General features: G+C 38.9%; 1 protein-coding gene across 11 annotated transcripts in view; it reads right to left on the reverse strand.

Moving 5' to 3' along the window:
• The window catches only part of MYCBP2 (MYC binding protein 2), a 432,876-nt gene that overhangs the window by 65,332 nt on the left and 352,091 nt on the right, over positions 1-15,453 (reverse strand). For 9 of the 11 annotated variants that reach the window (XM_039512057.1, XM_039512192.1, XM_039512052.1 and 6 more), the window contains 2 exons: positions 5,102-5,203; positions 1,932-3,581 (listed from right to left, as the gene is read on the reverse strand). In XM_039512057.1, coding sequence (XP_039367991.1) covers positions 1,932-3,581; positions 5,102-5,203 — 1,752 coding nt within the window. The remainder of the gene's footprint in view (positions 1-1,931; positions 3,582-5,101; positions 5,204-15,453) is intronic. The other 2 variants (XM_039512362.1, XM_039512112.1) reach the window with 1 other exon arrangement.

A 15,453-nucleotide genomic window follows, 5' to 3' on the forward strand; every position in this document is an offset into this window, starting at 1 on the left:
TTCTTTTTGTGTTCAAGGGTATCAGTCAAATGTCTGCAATGTATGCTAACTGCTCCACAGCTAAAAGAGGGAGCATAAATTTCAACTGGATTCTATATTTTTGCTTCCCACAGCTCCCATTGGCCGGGAACGGCAAACTGCGGGTGCTGCGGGTGGCCATGCCTGCGGACGATCAACATAAACAAAATGTCTCAGGGCCCGCTAGCGGATTACCCTGATGGGCCGTGTGCCAAAGGTTGCCGACCCCTGCTTTAAAATAAAATTTTAAGGAATTCTAAAAAATTAAAATCCAACCCTAGATGTAATAAAACTTTAAGGTTGAAAAATTAAGCTCTTAAAAGTTAAGAAATTTCAGAAAATAAAGGGACATTTTCAACTTTAAAAAAAATAACTTTTCTGTGTGAAAATTATGTACATACTATAGCTACTAGAGAACCTAAGATTACTGTAAGTGAAGTAAGTTAGCAAAAAAAACTATTTTCAGTTTGACGACTTTGTGTAGTTGATGTTTCTTTGTGTATGGCCAGTTTCTCCCTTGGTGAGAAGGCCCTTATAAAAACATCAACAATGAAGCAAAAATATTTATTTTCAAGAAGAGGATTTCTTTTAAAGTTCAGAATGTATTACTTAAAGGGTGTTCTATCAGAAACTAATTTTTTTTAAATGCCCATGCTGCTTTTTGCAGAGTCCTAGTCTGAAATAGCATGCACATGTAAAGATGTGTAGGTGATAACATGCACTGAGTGCTTCAGGATTCCCTTGGTAATCACAGTGAATTAAACAGGACTTCTATGGAGTCCTGCCTCCTTCAGACACGTCTTAGCATAGAAGCATATTTACTATGAAGTGAAGTAAAGTAAGCCAGGCATGCATATATATATGCATATATATGCATATATGCATATATGCATATATATATATGCAGGGGTAGGGATAGCTCAGTGGTTTGAGCATTGGCCTGCTAAACCCAGGGTTGAGTTCAATCCTTGAGGAGGCCACTTAGGAGTCTGGGGCAAAAATTGGTCCTGCTAGTGAAGGCAGGGGGCTGGACTCGATGACCTTTCGAGGTCCCTTCCAGTTCTAGGAGATTGGTATATCTCCAATTATTATTTTTATTATTATTATATATGACAATTTTCTAAGTGAAGGAAGGCTATTTAAAAAGTGCTAAAAATTAGATAAGTAGTATTATGAATGCATAATGTGCAGTTTTCAAACCCCTGTAACCTGTTCCAATGAAAAGTTTCATCGGAGCACTCCAGGATACTTCACATAGAGGACTATTTCTCTGTCAAATTTCAACTTTCTACCCCTCCCCGCAACCCCATTTTAGAACAAGTGCTGCTTGGCAAACAACAACAAAAATAGTGGCAAAAGTAAACATTTCCCCCCCACTCTTCTCCCATTTGCAAGAGGCTGGACAGTTTTTACTCAACGTTGTCAAAAATCTTCACTCTTGTCCAGAGAACAGGTCTGGAAAATTTAGTCTAAAGTTTCAGAAAGTTATCGATGACTGAAAACATGGGGTTATAATGGAAATGTTTGGCAACCTAGAGCTCCTTCCAAAGTTAGGCTTTTATTTTTTAATTTTGATCTCCCCTTATTTTCCCCACACAGTCACAAACTAAGATTTTAGATTAAAATTGTGTTGCCAAATAGGTACTGTAAATTCAGCTTTTTAACTACTTTTAGGTTCTGATTCAGCAAGGCACTTAAATACGCCTGTAACTTGAAACGTGAGTGCTTAAAACTACATGCTTAATCCCTTGCTGAATCAAGGTCTTCAATTTCTTTATTGTTTTAATTAACACAATTCCCAATATGGGTAAGGAGGCCTGATTTATTTTCATAACAATAATGACTGTCAAAATACAAACTATGTAAAAATAAACTTTGAGTGAGGACTGGGTTATGGAAAAAAATAGTCTTACCCGGATGAGCTTGTCTCATGTGGTAAGTCACTGGATATGGATGGGATTCTCCACATAGCTCACAGATGGTATCTTTCTCAGGTCCTCCCACTGCAAGTTGGGCCATCTCACCAAAAAGATTTCCCCTTGGCCTAGCCTCAGCCTTTTCTTTTTTCTTTTTCTCCTTTTTGGTTTTCTTGTTATCTTTGTCGCTTTCTTTCTTCTTTAATACTGCACAGGAACCAGGGCTTGGGAAAATCATATTCTGGGATGCTGCTTTGATAGTTGCTAAAGAAATATCTTCCCAGAAAGCTACCAAATGCTGCAGTGTTAAGGGAAGAGGAGATTTAGATTTCATAGTATAATGACCGGTTGTTTCAAAAGAGGTAATTTCAGTTTTTCCATCCTCGCATTTCTCATGCAGAGGTGGTTCTTTAAGCATAGACAGGACCTTGTTTTTGTTGATGCTGCCCATTTTAGATATGTCTGGACCATGAGGTGCAATGTTAAACATATTAAGAGCAGATGATATTTCCAATGAGTGTCTATTTTTCAACTTGATTTCTTTTTCCTCTATAGGTTGATGATTAAGACTGTTTCTTATTGGTGCATGCTCTTTGGTAAGCTCCGGATTAAACTTCAAAAAAGATGAACAAGCCATAGCATCATGAACTATTCCTTCATGCCACAGGAAAGAAGCAAAGACAGCTCTGGCACATTCTGCAACAGATGGTGACATTGCTTGCTTGGCTGGCTCTACAGATTTGGATCCATCTCCTTTGAAAAGTAAGCCAGATTTTTCCTTTTTGGGTCTTGTGTGCCTACTGGCACACTTACGGCTCACTTTTGGAGAAGCTCTCATATCTTGCTCATCTTTCAGTGGTGCTTTTCCTATGCTAAAATGAATTTTATTAGAACTATCATCCACAATTTTGAATTCTGTGTTATCATCACATGTGCTATCTGTAATGCTATTAGTCTTTAAAGTACTTGAAGTGCAAACTTCAACAACTTCACTGTGAAGGTTTTCTTGTACAACGTGAGGGGAAGGAGCTCTATTTTCAGTTTCAGTCACAGGTTTTGCATCTTTTGATAGAATTTTTGGTTTGGGTGAAGTGGACCGTCCCCTTAATGGCTCTGTTAGCGGTACTTTCTTTTTGCGAAGTGTGTCTGGATCTAGTGTGTAAGAATCTGATTTGGATCGTTCCCGAGGAGGATCAAGCTTTGTTTTTACAGGAACTGAGGCTTTTTGAGGTAGAGTCTTATCATGCGGAGATGATGATCGTGGTGAACTAGCAACAGAAGTGCTGGATCTTCCTGCTGTGAGTGGCTTTGGCTTTGGTGAGGAAGACCGTGTTCCGGGGCCTGGAGATTCAGGTCTTAGACCAGAAGTTGTCCTCCCATCAGATTTTAGTGTCTGCAAAGTGTTATGGTTTGGAGATAATGATCTGCTATGAGAATCTGACCTCAACTTTGCAGCATCTGATTTCAACATAAGAGACTCACTGGCAGATAAGCCTTCTGTGTTCCTTGGTTTTTTCTGGTCAGCAACAGTTCTGATCACACGTCCATCAGGTTTGGGTGACTTGCTCTCAGCCCTGTGTTTTGATATGTCTGATTTTCCTGCTGGAGAAACTGGTCTAGCAGCTGCTGTGAAATTCACTCTGTCACCTGTATGGTACATTTTATAGTGAAATTATTAGTACATTTTGTAACTGATACCCATTACAATACAAATTAAAAGACACAGAATTGAACACAAAGATAGAATTCAACCAGGTGCTTCTGTTAACATCCCAAAGTGCCAACAGAGCTGGAAAAAAGTATTTTTTTGAAATAATTATAATGCAACCACCAATTACTTAAAACTACTTTGCAAAGGATGCACAAATATATACATGAGTATGCATTTAAAACATGTACAAGAAAATATTTAATAGAAAATGCACTACTTGTGAAATTACCTAGCGATCAAAAGCACTACTATACCATATGGAGAATTTGAGTTCACACCCTCCACTGACCACCGATAAGAGAAAGTAATTTGTTTACTTGGAAGCTAGAATATAAAGCATTATTAGCTAAGTTTACCATAGCTAAGATTACCAAAGTCACAACAGAATTATTATTTATTAGCTTTACATATGTTAGACTGACAACAACTATGGAACTTGCTGGATGGTCTGTTGGCTACTTGTTTACTTTTCTTTCATGCTTAAAAGACAAAGTACATATAGAAAGTAATTGAAACTACACAAATAAATTAGGATAAGAGGCATATTCCTGACATGCTGCAAAAAAGTCAGGCTCAAGTTTGAGGTTGCCATACTATTAAGGTCAGTTGAGAATAAATATATGCAACAACTCTTGTCTACTAATTCATCTTTTTTGTTTTGGTGCAGACTCAGTAATTGGTTGTATTTACACCAATTCATTGCCAATCCATTATCTGATAGAACTATGTAATTGCTTTTTATAAATGAATGTAAAATACACGTGTACAAGGCTGAATAGTGTAGCTCACAAGAAGAAAGTAATTTGTGTCCATATTGTTTTCTATGAATGGATGCAGTTAGTCCATTCTGCAGAATGGCATTTATAAACAGTGCTGGCAAGCTACTGAGTAATCACGAATAAATAAATCTAGAATACTGCCTCTTTCCTTGGCCTTATACAGCAATTTCCTTGCTCATGTGATTAATTCCACTGATTTTCAATGATTGTAATACTTGTGATATACAGCATAATACAATCAGTCCCATAAATAATGTCTCAGCATTTTGAACTCAACCAGCACAAAAATTGACTATTTAATTAATACTGTATTAAATGTTAATTTTTCATTAGTTTATTTATAGACTAAGTAACATGAAAATGACTCTACCTGTCTCCCAAATTTCACTAGTTTGTTGTCTAAATATTCATACATGTATGACAGTACTCTGGTTTATAGTATCTTAACTGGTTGCAAACCAACACTCCATCTTCAACACACAAGTCATGAAACCATTACAGTGAAATAAGCAACACTGTGTTGTTATATTATATGAACACTCACACATATCAAACTTTAACATTAATTTTGAAAAAGTGTTTTATCAAGTGAATGGAATGAAAATGAACGGAAGAAGAAAAACCATTTTTCCAATGTAAAATTTGAATAACCTGTCTGTGTTTGCATGCATACCCACCCTTTAGTTTGTGAGAGAGAGATGAAATAGCAGAGGCAGGCCCAGCTACATCACTACTTTTGTAAATGCGCTCACGAGAAGCAAGGCAGCGGGATGGAGTTTCTATAGTGGAAAACAGTGGCACAGAAGCAGCATAGATTCAATGGAAAAGATTAGCAAAGATAAAAACAAGCAAAACAAGCATTTCAAATGACGTGTATCTACTCTGCTAAATATATTGTATTTCACTGCTAAAATAACATTCTCATATAAAACATGTTTAGGAGAATGTATTTAATTTTGGAACATATTTTTTAAAAGGTTTACCTTAATTTTTTAAAGAGGAAAAATGAAATGTTTCATGATTTAAATACGTAGTATGAAAAACTGATAACCAAGTATTTGTGGGACAGACAGCGGGGTTTGTAGTTTATTATAATAACGAAGATTGATATAATAATGACTATCTTAATTGTGTTGCAATTTGAGATCTTTTTATAATCTATAAATTTACATGCATGCATGATTTAGAATTGTAATATGGCATTTCTGTGTAGCAATAATCAAACTGTTCTTAAATGAAACTAAAAAGAATATGTGGGAAATTCACCTTTGAAAATCCCAATTACAAAAATAAAATAAAGTTACATCTTTAAAGGCAGTTTTAGTGCTTTTATTGGAATTATTTTTCCTTTTATCTATGCAAAAAAATATTATAACTCAATCTGATCAGTATTACAGAATGACATGACTAGGATTATAGAAGATTCTAATAAACAAATTATGGATTTAAAATTGTATCCATATATAGTCTTTATTTATAAAAACAGAAGAGGAGTTTGGCATGTCAATTCTCACACTTCTAGAAGAAAAGTCCTTTATTAATACTGCCGTCAAAATTGTGAAGGGCAAGAATTATGCCTTTAAAAACACTGGGCGAGATGCATTCATGGTATAACTCCATGCTTAACTTCACTGAAGTTACATCAAGGATGAATTTGCTCCACTGAATCAAAGTTGCCTGAACTATCTAAAATAAATCTACAAAACCAAGGAAATATTTCCATACATACTAAGTGTGCCATAATTTAAAAAAAGTATCATAACAAAGCTCTAGACTTGTGAAATGTAAGTGACATGGAAACGTTAGCATGGAATTTTAGCCTTAACTCTACTACTGACTTGCAGTAAAATTCAATTTTTAACCTTAACTCTTAGCTTGTTCCTTCAGTAAAATTAAATCAAAGTTATTGTAATAATAGTCTTTAGAGATTTAATTTGCATATGCAGCAGAAAATAGCATGTTTTAGAAAAGCTTTTTTGCAGAAGCTCAAAAGGCAAGTGTATTTGAGGAACTGTGGTTCCAACCCATGTATTTCATAAAAGATTTGTTGCCTGTGTCTCTGGTGTTCTAGTTACTAAAGCATACAAAAAGGTTAAGTATAAGTATCTCCCAACCTAAGTTTTAAGGGTAGTTGTTGTAGTGGGTAAGAATGATTGAGTTCACATATACTTTGAACACTTGAAATAACAATCCCCTTCTTCAAGACAGAATAAGAAAACAGAAATGATTACATTCACCTTCCCAATCAAACATTAGCATAAACTTGAGAACAGTGAATTGAAGCCCCCATCATAAAGCTTATTATTTCTTATTTGAAAACTATTTTTCCAGGCTATAACAGAGATGCCAGATCTTGGGTACACTGTTTATTTTACAAAGATAAAATAAACACTAATTTAAAAAAAAACAAACTAGGAAAAAAGCATACGTGTATGCTTAGAAACAAACTTTTTACAGTAATGGATATCAAAATAAAGAAGGATTAACAAAGATTAGAGGAACAGTATGGTCAATAAAAATTAAAACATTTTAAATTTGATATGTAAGCATTATGCTTTTCTTACTATAACATGATTTTCTGTTCCTAATATTTGTGTCTGTACTGGTAACTTTTCATTCTATATATTTACAAGTACTGTATTTACTTTTCATTAAGATTTAGATCGTCAGTTTTTGATTATGCTGTGCTGCCCCTGGATCAGTGCAGGAAGGAAATTATAGCTCAAAGAGTCAATCTCCATCCCAGTCTCCCTGTTGCCTTTGGGAAGGGAATAAAGTGCAACTGATCTATACCTGTCATGGCACATGCTCCAAGACACACTGGCATAACTACACATCCAGGTACACCTCTACCTCGATACAACGCGACCTGATATAACACAAATTTGGATGTAATGCGGTAAAGCAGTGCTCCAGGGGTGGGGGTGGGCACTGCACACTCCGGTGTATCAAAGCAAGTTCAATATAACGTGGTTTCACCTATAATGCAGTAAGATTTTTTTGGCTCCCGAGGACAGTGTTATATTGAAGTAGAGGTGTATATTGGGGGGCAAAGTCAAGCATGATGGTGGGAGGTAGTGGCTCTGAACAAGCAGCCTACGTATGGTTCTCCTGCACATGGGGTGTCTTATGCCCCTTTTACTCCCTTACACTAGCATGGAAAACAGGCCACAATATGACTCCATATTCTGAAATATTATAATATATTTATATTTCTATAGATCCCAAAAAGAACAGAATGCAGTGGTAGAAGAACACGGAGCCTCTTTCTTCACTAATTTATGATTAAGAAGAATATACTGAATTTTACAAATACCTGAATATTAAAATATTAAAAAAGGAGAGAATTAGTCTCTGACAGTCGTCGTAATGGGATTAATCTCAACACAGGAAAGTTGAGGCGTAGTACCAGTGGGAAATATATCTTATTACCCAGGGGTAATAGTGGGAGCTATATCACTCAAGCTATTTAAATCTAGACAAAGAACTTGAATATATTCAAGAAGGCTGCACAAAATGACCTAACAGTTCTTAGCCAACTGTAACATTTGAGTAAGTTATTGTTCAAACTGTTAAGATATATCCAAAATCAAGCTTAATGCAATTTATGCGCTTCTTCCAAACTTTATACCATGGTTCATGTTGGAATTTACAAAATTTGCCACAGAGAAAATAAGCTTCACATCCAGATATTCTAGAATAATAAATCTGTAAAAGCCCAATGCCACATTTACTGTTCCCCACAAAAATATCTGATGTGTCTGATATTTCAGAATATGGAGTCATATTGTGGCCTGTTTTCCATGCTAGTGTAAGGGAAAAATATTTGATGGCTAATACATGCCACAGTTCCAGATCTTGGAAAACAGTTTGTGAATTTCCCTCACTGGGGCATACTCAACCCTCTTAAAATATTTTAAGTTCTCTAGGAAAGGGACCATTTCTTATTTGTACTGTGAGCTACCTAGCACTAAGGGTGTATGTGAAAAATATTAATAATGCAGCTGCCTCTGATGCAGAAAAGAGTCAAAGTTCCAGAGTTGTAGTCACCTCATATCTATTTCCAGTATATCCACTTCTAATTCCTCTTCAAATTTCCTTTATGAAGTAGTATTTTTTATTTAAAAAAATACTCCAGCATAGATGTTAATTGTTTTCTGTGATAAGAGAACATGCTTGGATATTCCAGTTTACAAATATCCTTTTTTTTAAAAATACCTAAATCTAGCTGGGTCCATTACATTAGTGAGCTCATTTCTTCCAACCAAAGACGCTGTGGTATCGTCTGACTGGCTGATTCCTCCAACCCCCATCACCCATCTCTTCATTTCAGTTTCATTCTGCCTGTCCTCTCCATATGTCACATTCTCTTAATATCTTCTCTGCACTCTTCCTTCCATATCCCATCTCCATTCATTAATCCCCTTATGCCTTCCTTCTTTCACCACCTATTTAGTTTGTGATTTTCAAAGGAGCCTAAGTGTTATTATTAAATATTTATTATGATGCTAGCACGCAAAGGTCCCAATTGGGATTAGGACTGGGATTACAGTATGCTGTACAGTCAAAGAAGAGATGATCCCTGTGCTGAAAGGCTTACAGTCTATAGATACAAACAGGCAAAAGATGAGGATACAATATACAGGCAAATGAAACTGGTGAAGAATTAACAGCTTTCTTAGTTACATGTACTGTATTTTTTTTTAAACAGGGTGTACAGGTAAAACGGAATAGAGAAGAAAAGGAAAAGACGAGTAGTCACAGTTTGTCATCATCACCAGGCTGGGTTTTGTAGGCATTATGACAGAGGTGAGTCTTAAGGAGGGATTTGAAGGAGGATAGAGTAGTGTTTGTTTGGATTTTATTAGGGAGTTTTCTCTATGCTTAGGGGCAGCATAGGGGGAAAGCATTCAGTGTTGACTGATGGGCAGTAAAGGTTGGAAATACTGGTGAAGCAAAGGTGGGGATCAATGTTATGATACATTACTAGATCAGGTAGCAAAGGCTTTGACTAAGTAATGAAAAGATAAAGACAAGAAGTTTGCCTTTGATGTAGAGCTGAAGAGGAAGCCAGTGGAGGCACTCAAAAAGAGCATCCACATAATCAGAACATTGGCCAAGATGATTTTAGCAGTAACAATCTGAAAAGTCTAGAAGGGACTAAGGCTGCAGTAGTAAAGGCCAAAAATGAAGAGGCTGTTGTAGTAAAAATGTGAATAAGAATTTTGGCTATGTAACCAAAGAGGAATGGCTGGATTGTAGCAACTCCAGCTGGTAGGTGCAGAAGCATCCAAAGCAGGGACTGCTGCACTGGGAGGGGAGAAGATAAAAGGGGGCACAGCCATGGCTACCCCTTCCCCTCCAGCAACTCTCTGGACCCAAAACCATGCAGGGGAGATCACTCCCCACTCTGGGGACACTAGGACTTGGGTTGTGCCTCCCTCCTCCTTTGTGGGCTTGGGAGATAATTGTAAGGAGGAGCCATCCAGTAGCAACAGGAGCAGCCAAACCAGGAACCTTTGGTTCTTTAAACATTCAGACGACTGTCCACAGTTTTGACTGGACTTTCTCTGCCCTGTGCTGATTGGATGTTTGCTCCAACCCACGCAGCTTCCATTCCCCCTAACAGTCTCATCACCTCAGCTGCACCCCACACCTGCCCCTCTTCTTCATCAGGGCTGAAAAATGTTCTGCTACAAAAAAGTCCACTGAGAACTGCACTCTTTCAAATTGGCTATCGTCTCCCATGTTCTTAGGCCACAGGCAGCTGTTATAAATGGATGCTGACTTCACTCACAATGGAAACAATGGGACGTAGTGGCCATTTTGGGGAAAAAAAGGCACATTAACTGAAAGCTGCTATGGCCTCAGTTCCCTTGGGAACAACAGAAGATGGCGACCATTTGGAAAAAGAGCAATTCTCCATGAATTTCTCTGAAGGAGGCCATTTTAATGTACCAGCTCTATTGAGATGAACTTTTGGCTATGAAAATGAATAGCAAAAATGGCCATTAATCCTAAATGATTATTTTCAAAAGCTACCCATCTGACCCTACCGAAAGATGTATATGTGAGGGAGGTGGAGTGCAAAAGGGAGGAAAAAATTTGAGGACTGATAGGAAATTCAAATATACACTCCAACTTCTTCGTGCTCCTCTGGCAATGCAAAGCAACTGAAAAAAGAAAAAAAAAAGCTTAACTGGACAGTATGCTCTGGTTTCTTTGTGCTACTCCAAAGTAATAGCATGCAATGATCATATGATTAAGGCACTTCATCATTTGTGGTCCCAGATTAGGTTGGAATGATTTCTGAAGGCATTACATTTCCCCATGTTCATTGTGTCCCTATAGGGCAGAGTTATGGTTGTCTGGGTGCCATAACCATGAACTGTCTGCAGCAATTAGTTCTTCATGTCCCTCTCCACAGTTTAAAGAAATGCTGATCAAATCTACGGCAGTAAAGCACGTGGACTCCAACACACTGTAATTCAATACTCTTATTTGTTTATGGTCGTGCCCACAATGTTCTAGATTTAAGGAAGGGGTGGGCAAACTTTTTGGGCCGAGGGCCTCATCTGGGGGGGAAAAATGTATTCAGGGCCGGAGCAGGGGGTTGGGGTGCAGGAGGAAGTGCAGGGTGTGGGAGGGGGTGCAGTGTGCAGGAAGGGATGTGGGGCAGGCAAGGGATTGGGGCAGAGGAGGGTTACAGGGTGTATGAGAGGGCTCAGGGAAGGAGGTTGGGGTGCAGGAGGGGTGTGGGGTGCAGGAGGGAGCTGAGGGCAGGGGTGTGGACTGCGGGAGGGAGCTCAGGGTAGGGGGTTGGGGTGCAGGAGGGGTGCGGGGGTGGCAGGGGGCTCAGGACAGGGGTGCAGAGTGCAGCAAGGAGCTGGGGTGCAGGAGGGGTGCAAGGTGTATGAGCGGGCTCAGGGCAGGGAGTTGGGGTGCAGAAGGGGTGTGGGGTGCAGGCAGAGGGCTTAGGGCAGAGAGTTGGGATGCAGGAGGGGTGCGAGGTGCAGGCAAGGGGCTTAGGGCAGAGAGTTGGGGGGCGAGGTGCAGGAAGGGTTCAGGCTCTGGCCTGGTGCCACCTACCTAAAGCAGCTCTGGCCCTGGCCCCGGCCCCGCGCTGCTCCGTGGCCTCGGGGGGTGGGGGGGTCCTCTGAGTGCGCAGCCCTTGCCACGCCTCCAGGCACCTCCCCCAAAGCTCCCATTGGCCAGGGTTCCCCATTCCCGGCCAATGGGAGCTGCGGGGGGTGGTGCCTGGAGGCAAGGGCAACGCACACGGAGCCCTCTGCCCCCCCCCCCAAGGCTGCTTCTGAGAGCACCACGGGGCCCACGGCGCCATGGGGGGCAAACCCGTGGGCCGGATCAAAAGCCCTTAGAGGCCAGATCCGGCCCGCGGTCTGTAGTTTGCCCACCCCTGATTTAAGGTGTACCTGATTTAAGGTTCTAGATTTAAGGTGAGCTTAAAAGTGCCTCGGGAGCGAGTACACTAATGCAGGTTGTGTGCTGGTGTGATTGCTGGGTTGCCGTTTGCGTGGTTAGGAGACAAGTGTTGTGTGAGGTGTGGCAGGGAAAATGTTTGCCATGATTCCAAGTTCAGCTATTTCTAAACTCCATCAGGGACCATATAGAGTTTATACTATCCATTAGACTGTTTCTAGAGTTCAGGCTATATAAGAGTCCCTGTACAAACTAAAGGATTATCAAGAGAGTGTCCCTTAACTCATTGTGTGTGCAGGTCTGACAGAAAAGACTGTTCTTGTGCAAGGGAGAAGAAAGAATGTTGGAGTGCATGGAAGGAAATCAGTTTGGGAACACCGACAGTCCTCTAGTACTGCCAGAACACTGAGCTCTTAGTAAATATGAATAACATGAAAACTAAAAACATATACAAAACTAAAAATTGAGGAAGAAGAGCAAGTATAAGTAGATGTGTGGAAGCCCCAAAGCACTTATACATAATATTAAATTAAATTAAAAATCATCCAGGATTAATGCAATGTTTAGGGCCATGAAAATCTAAAAGTTTAACATGGTAGCAACCTCACCTGTCACACCACAAGTTTTTATAGCATATGTTAACAGATATATAAAGCTTTACATTTTAATAAGGAAAAGATTACAAAGTACTACATAACATGCAGTGTTACCAATGGGAACAAAACAACCTTCGCATTTGGAATGTACTGATTTTTCTATGCTTGACTTCTCAACATCAACACTGTCAACTATAGTTTGGGGCAGAATTTATGCATGAACATTTATTAAGAGGAAAAACCACACTACCACAAAAATATGTCTTTTCAAACGGTACCTATACTAGAGTACAGTTCTGGGTTAATTCTAATGGTTCTTTTTCCTCACCCACCCAAACACTGGATCTCATAAATTGCATAGGCTGTCATATACCTACCTGTAACTCAACATGCAAGTACTCGGAATCTAAGATATTCTGCATGTGGAATTTACAAGCTTTGCCACTGCAGTAAAGCACCCTTAAAAAGAGTGAATGAACACATACTAATCCATATGGACAAAACTCAAGATTTTAAACTAAGTTTAAAACCATGGAAGCTTGCATTTAAATGTCACTGATATCTACAGAAATATGTCAGAAGATTCTAGCAGCTTCAGCTGTTTTAAATGATCAAGCCACTGATTCCTTTTGATGCCTAACTCTACCTGAATAAAATTATTGATTTCAATTTTGCGATGCATTGCTGCAGGAAGTGCTTACTGGCTAGAGCACAAGACTTAAAAGCAGAACTCCTGGATTCACTGTTCCTAGATCTGAAAATGGTGTGGCTGTGAAAGTCTAGGAAGCATCTCTTAACCAATCTTATCTGTAAAATGGGTTTGATACTTAATTACATCACAGAGGAGTTGTGAGGCTTAATTATCTGTAAGGACTTTTGGATCCTTGGATGAAAACACACACACCCCGTTATTACTCATGCTGAATACATGGATTTTTGAGGTTTCAAATAGAAAGAGGTGGAAGGAGAGAGATAATTTCCATGAGAATAATGAAAGGCACAGAGCTGGTGAATACCCTGTTTCATAATGAAATTAGGTGATGAAATATTTATTGCATTGTATACTACAATATCTTGATGAGAGTGAGAGTCATTTTAACCTTTACATATGTTGTCTAGAAAATACACTATATTGGAGTTGTAGACTGGGATTTTTTAAAGACTAAGCAAGTTAGATTTTAACAGGATTTCTTTGTCTAAATCTGTCAGGATTCTAAAAATCTCAACTGTGTTATTTAATTCTGGGTGTTAAAACTGAAAACCCAGCTCTCTGAAAAACATGACAATTTGGTATTTTAATAGACAAAGTTGGCCTAACAAAAATAAGTTAATTAAATAATTGTTGATAGAAGTAATGCTTAATTTCAAAAGCTTTAAATTTCTTGTAAAATAAATGAGATATTTTCCTTCACTCTTGAATGAATGACAATATGAATGTAGCTTTAAAAGCCTCCAGATAGTATATTGAGACAGACCTTTAGGTGAACTGAGTGCAAACAAATCAACACACACTTCCAAAAACTGAGAAAGTTCTCAAGTGAGAGAAAATTACTTGCATACAATTCTTAATTTCTGAAGGTAACTTTTATAATATATCAAGTCTTTTCTGTTTCACTCACCACGGCTGCATCTTGTCTTAAATTAGACTGTAGGCTCCTCTTTGGGGGAGGGACCATGTTTTCCTATGTATCTGTACAGTATCTTGCAGAATAGGGCTCCAAACCCAACTGTGGACTCTGGACTCCACTGGATTAAATAATATAAAATCAGGGCAACTGAGCAAAATGGTTTGAAGGGTTGCACTAAACTGGGACTCCAGATCAGGTACTAAAACTTTAGGGACGTTTTATCTTCGCTGCTTCTTTGGGAAATTGTGGTATATGTGGGTGGTCTACCAGTGGCCACTCCACCTGACAGGAAAGGATTAATCGTAGAATCAAAGTGTAAACTCATAAGGTGCTAAAGGAACTGAAAGATCAACTGTATAGATTACCATTTAGCCCACTCCACATACTTATATCAGTTGGTTATGTAGATCTTTTAAAAAGGATCCAGTTGGGCAGCAAGTAAGGAACTGATGACTTTTTTTGGAATAGCCACCTCTCTTCTTACTCTGTTCAACAATCACAGTGCTAGATCCAAGTTTCATTTGATTTCTGTGTTTGACTGTTCCTTGAGGAAGCGGGTCTAGTCATGTTAAAGGACAAGTCATTTTCAGCATGAGATGGAAGGACCAATGTGTCTGATGCAGAAAGAACCAGACAGGCCCCGGCTCTCCCACCTTGATCTTCAGAATGACTCTTTGGAAGTGTTATGGAAGATAAGATGTACAGCAGATCCTCTGACCTGTCCAATTATAGAGCATTTGATGTCCCTTTTCTCCAGCCTTTTATCCTAGAACACTTCTGCCTTGTGGTTGTCTGCCATTCCAGGCATGATGAAGGGAGAATGTTATTCAGCAGATGATTGCAAAGACACTTTCAACTGCATAAATAAAGTGTCTTCTGATTTAACTAGTTGTCATTTAGCATGCTCTTTAAGTACATCACCTCAATGGATATCACATGTTCCTCTGCCCATCAGAACAGAAGTACTGCCACCTCATTAAATCCTTGGATGTCTTTTAGGCACATTGCCTGCTGCTGTAAGCCACTGTGGTGATGACGACATCACAAGCATATGCTGATCCTCCAGCAAGGACTGCAGTTGTAGAAGGTCAACTAGATAACTTGAAATTCAAGTAAGTTTAAAGAGCATTATTTTTCTTCACTGATGACAATCTTTTGGCCTATTGCAAAGCAACATCTACCTTCAACCCAAGGCTGGTATTGGCTGTTAGTTCTCTCTTTTGTATCTGATTGAATAATTCCTGGGAAATACACCAGTGTAGGAAGTCCTAAATTTTCTCAACCCCTAGCGATTCTGTGCCATTCTGGTGTTGTGTTTTGCACATTTAGAGAGGATGATATGTGAGGAGGGATCTCATTTACCAA

Source organism: Mauremys reevesii, linkage group 1 (assembly GCF_016161935.1).
Source record: "Mauremys reevesii isolate NIE-2019 linkage group 1, ASM1616193v1, whole genome shotgun sequence".
NCBI lineage: Eukaryota > Metazoa > Chordata > Testudines > Geoemydidae > Mauremys > Mauremys reevesii.